General features: G+C 40.1%; 1 protein-coding gene across 1 annotated transcript; it reads right to left on the reverse strand.

The window, feature by feature from the left end:
• Positions 1-1572: 1572 nt before the first annotated feature.
• LOC112086191 lies at positions 1573-3155 on the reverse strand. Its single transcript, XM_024154995.1, has 4 exons — positions 2629-3155; positions 2424-2540; positions 2096-2347; positions 1573-2008 (listed from the first exon to the last, which is right to left on the reverse strand). The coding sequence occupies exons 1-4, from the start codon at positions 3153-3155 to the stop codon at positions 1573-1575; spliced, it is 1332 nt and encodes a 443-aa protein (XP_024010763.1).
• Between the last annotated feature and the right edge of the window lie 351 nt (positions 3156-3506).

Consider the following 3506-nt stretch of genomic DNA (forward strand, 5'->3'; position numbering starts at 1 on the left):
CAACAATCCAACATAGCTCACATAAGAACTCTCAACCACATAAAATCTTCTTCAACCTTTAGTCTTTTCCATAGCTGCCTCAAGGGATGCCACCTTGGACTCCAACTGGTTGAGCTTCGAGTGAACGGTGTCAAACAAAGACCGCATGGCTTCTTGGGTGTCGTTTAACATTTCAATCTCTTCAAGAATGGCAACATCCCACCACTTCTTGAAGCCACAACTGGGAACCTGAGAACCAGAAAATCGGATGAAACTCTATTTAGAAAACAAAGAATTGCTAAATTGACAAGTACTTCAGGGAAGTTTTTTGGGCCACAACAGCCGTAGAAACACCCATAATACTTGCAGCCCCTATCGAGCATAGAGTTGTCGCTTAGACACCCAATTGGAGCTATACCGCAGTAGCAAACTTTTGGAATTCCCTTTTGAACAGGGCATGGCGCCCTGGTCCTGACTCCATTCACTTCTGGTCCCCATCTAGTAGTTATCCCGTAATCCTTCTTGGGTAAGGCAGAATAAGATCCCTCTCCTTTGCCTTCAGACATTTTTGGCGAAGTTTTTTTGTGGGGAAATTTTCGGCCGCAGCGGAAACGCTAATTGGGAAAAAAAATTCCAAGTGAGGGAATGAATGGAAAGAGAAAAACACGACAACAACCCTTTTCAATGAAAGAGAAAACACTAGGACACTAGACTTCTCCCCTCTTATAGCCTGTTTAAAAAGAAAAGAAAAAAATAAATATTTTTATTCTCAGCTGCCATTTTAGTTGTACGGTTGTCCCAAAAATGTAATAATTGTCCTTTTGTCGATTTACTCGTATTTTCAGGACTCCTCCTACCGATATTCATTTTTTCTAGTTGTCCACAGGAATTTCGAACATTCTATAGCAGCTCCAAAGGCCTAGTGTAATTAATTTTCTATTTTCTCTATTTTTGTGTTTAGTCTGTTGTAAGATGGATAACATTGTCAAAGAGTTCTTTATACCATAAGGGTTATTTCATGTGAAACCCAAAAAAAATTTAGTACTTTGAAGAAAACTATGTTCTATAGAGTTTTCCTATTGTAGACGTTCAAGATACAGCAATTAAAAGTATGTGTTGTATTTGTTTTCGGGTCTTCAGTTGTACAAAATTAGGGTTCCCTACTTTCCCCTAGTTGCACCTCGTTGCCCCTTGTTGCCCCAGTTGCACCATGTTGCCCCTAGTTGCACCTCATTGCCCATGTTGCTCCAGTTTCCCTACTTGCACCTTGTTGGCCATAACTGTACATAGTTGCACCTAGTTGCCCCTAGTTGCACCTCGTTGGCCATAACTGTACATAGTTGCACGTAGTTGCCCCTAGTTGCACCTAGTTGGCCATAACTGGCCATAAGTGTACGTAGTTGTACCTAGTTGCACCTAGTTGCCCTAAAATTCATTACATAAATTTAAAAAAGTTCAACATAGTTGCACCTAGTTGTCCTGGATACATTCTAGAAATCCAATAAATCCTAAATACAAATAACCCCAAAATACATAGTAATGCAAGAAATCCAAGACATAAAAAATACAAATAACTCCCAAATACTCGAAAACCTAGCTGGTTCCCTCTTCTTCCATTGGGTTTACTGGTTCAAACCAACGTCCAAGATTAATATTTGGGTTGGCCTTGTTACTCCTCTGAGGTTCTCCGGTGGAAGAAAACCGCTTCTCCTTCTTTCTTCCTGATTTTTTGGTGTAGTCTGGTGGGTAAACAACTAAATTTCCAACCTCCTCAGGAATAATCCAAGTTGAATGATGCGGCACCATATAAATGGTTCGGCAATAAGCCAACGCCCAAGTATCAATCAAGTAGTACCTCGAGCATAAATCGAAAATATGTATGTCTCTTCTTCTAGAGGACATCCACATCATTGCAATGGTTGCGGCTATTGCATGCACACATGGAATCTTATCTATATCAAACATACGACACTCACAGCTTTTTGTTACCAAATTGACCAGATAGCTCTTCCCATCAAGTCCAACCACACTGTACTCAAGCTCAGGAACATTTAGCTCACTCACAGTTTACGGTGTCGCTATTTCACATTGGGTATGCAACTGATTTTCCTTATACTGCACCAATTTCTTCGAATATGATGCACCAGCAATGTCTTCCCTATGCCTGTTGAACCATTCAGACACTTTTTCAATATACGCATCAATCTTAGGCAATAATGCATACTTTCTTGCTTTCTTGAAGACACTGTTCATAGATTCACAGACGTTGCTTGTGTCCAAGTTATACTTGTCTCCTTTAAAGTAGCACCTTGCCCATTTCTCAAGAGGAAGACCATTCTCTAAGTACTCTGCAGCTTTGGGAAACATTCTACCAAATTCGGTATATGCACTTAGAAACTCACTTTCGTTGTACTTGTGAGCAGTCAATGAATTTTTTAGAACACAAATCTTTCCAACCATTGGCTGCTTTAACCCTCACATTACGAGACAAGTGCCAAACACAAAATCCATGCTGAGACTGAGGGTACACCTCCTGCACTGCCTTCGCTATGCTTGTGTGTCTGTCACTCATAAAAACAATCTCAGGATTATCTGGTATAACAGTTATGAGCATTTCTAAAAACCACCTCCAACTAGCATCTTTCTCACCCCATTGCAATGGGATAATGGTGATGATTAGGATCCTGAGCTGTGGCAAATACGAGCATACCACCATAAACATTCTTAAGAAATTTTGCATCCACAACTATGACTTTCCTCATTGATCTAAAGCCTTCAATGCTGGCACCTAAAGCCACAAAAAGATACTTGAACTTATTATTAGCATCCACTTTCACGCTCGTCACTATACCGGGATTCACCAGCTTCAACATGTACAGATAAGAATGCAATCTTTGAAAGCTCTTAGCCGGACTACCCCTCACTTGACTAATAGCGAGTTTTTTCCCTCTCAAGGCAGTAGAGTAGGACACATTCACATGAGCTTCAGTTTGAACGACCTTCACTATACTTCTAGGAGCGGGTTTGTCCACTACACCTGGATACGAAGCACGCAAAACATCTGCTACTACTTGTGGAATGCCTTTTCTTTTATTCTCAAGTGTGCTGGTAAGGACCCGAGAGCAACAATGCATATTCCTGTATACTCTAAGGCTGAAATAAGTTGAACCCTTCATTCTTACAGCATGTAAATACCATGAACAACCATGTTCAGCTTGATGGCATTTTAGAATGAGTCGCCCAGGATCAGACTTCACAGTTTTTACCTCAAAACATCCCTTATGCGAAGCTCTGTCAACCAATATTCGCAACGCCTCTTTCAACCTCAATTCTTGATTTTTCTAAAAACCAGCACCATCATCCCATTCAAGAACAAACTGCTGAGTTGGTTCTTGATAACACCGTATTTTGACTACTTTTATGGATCGTTTTGAAATACTTTTTTCTATGTTTTTAATTGCTTTCAAATACTTTTATTACGTTTTTCTAGTATTTTTAGTTCCAAGACTCTTTTCAAGAAACTTAGG

Source organism: Eutrema salsugineum, unplaced genomic scaffold (assembly GCF_000478725.1).
Source record: "Eutrema salsugineum unplaced genomic scaffold, Eutsalg1_0 scaffold_9, whole genome shotgun sequence".
Lineage (NCBI taxonomy): Eukaryota > Viridiplantae > Streptophyta > Magnoliopsida > Brassicales > Brassicaceae > Eutrema > Eutrema salsugineum.

Bases quoted from the DNA above. Each gene is read 5' to 3' on its own strand.
- LOC112086191 (XM_024154995.1), bottom strand. From the start codon at position 3,155: ATGAAGGGTTCAACTTATTTCAGCCTTAGAGTATACAGGAATATGCAT. The intron at 2,541-2,628 runs GTGAGAAAGATG...TATGAGTGACAG, and splicing joins CATTATCCCATTGCAATGGG to ACACACAAGCATAGCGAAGG. The intron at 2,009-2,095 runs GTATAAGGAAAA...GCTTGAGTACAG, and splicing joins TATTCGAAGAAATTGGTGCA to TGTGGTTGGACTTGATGGGA.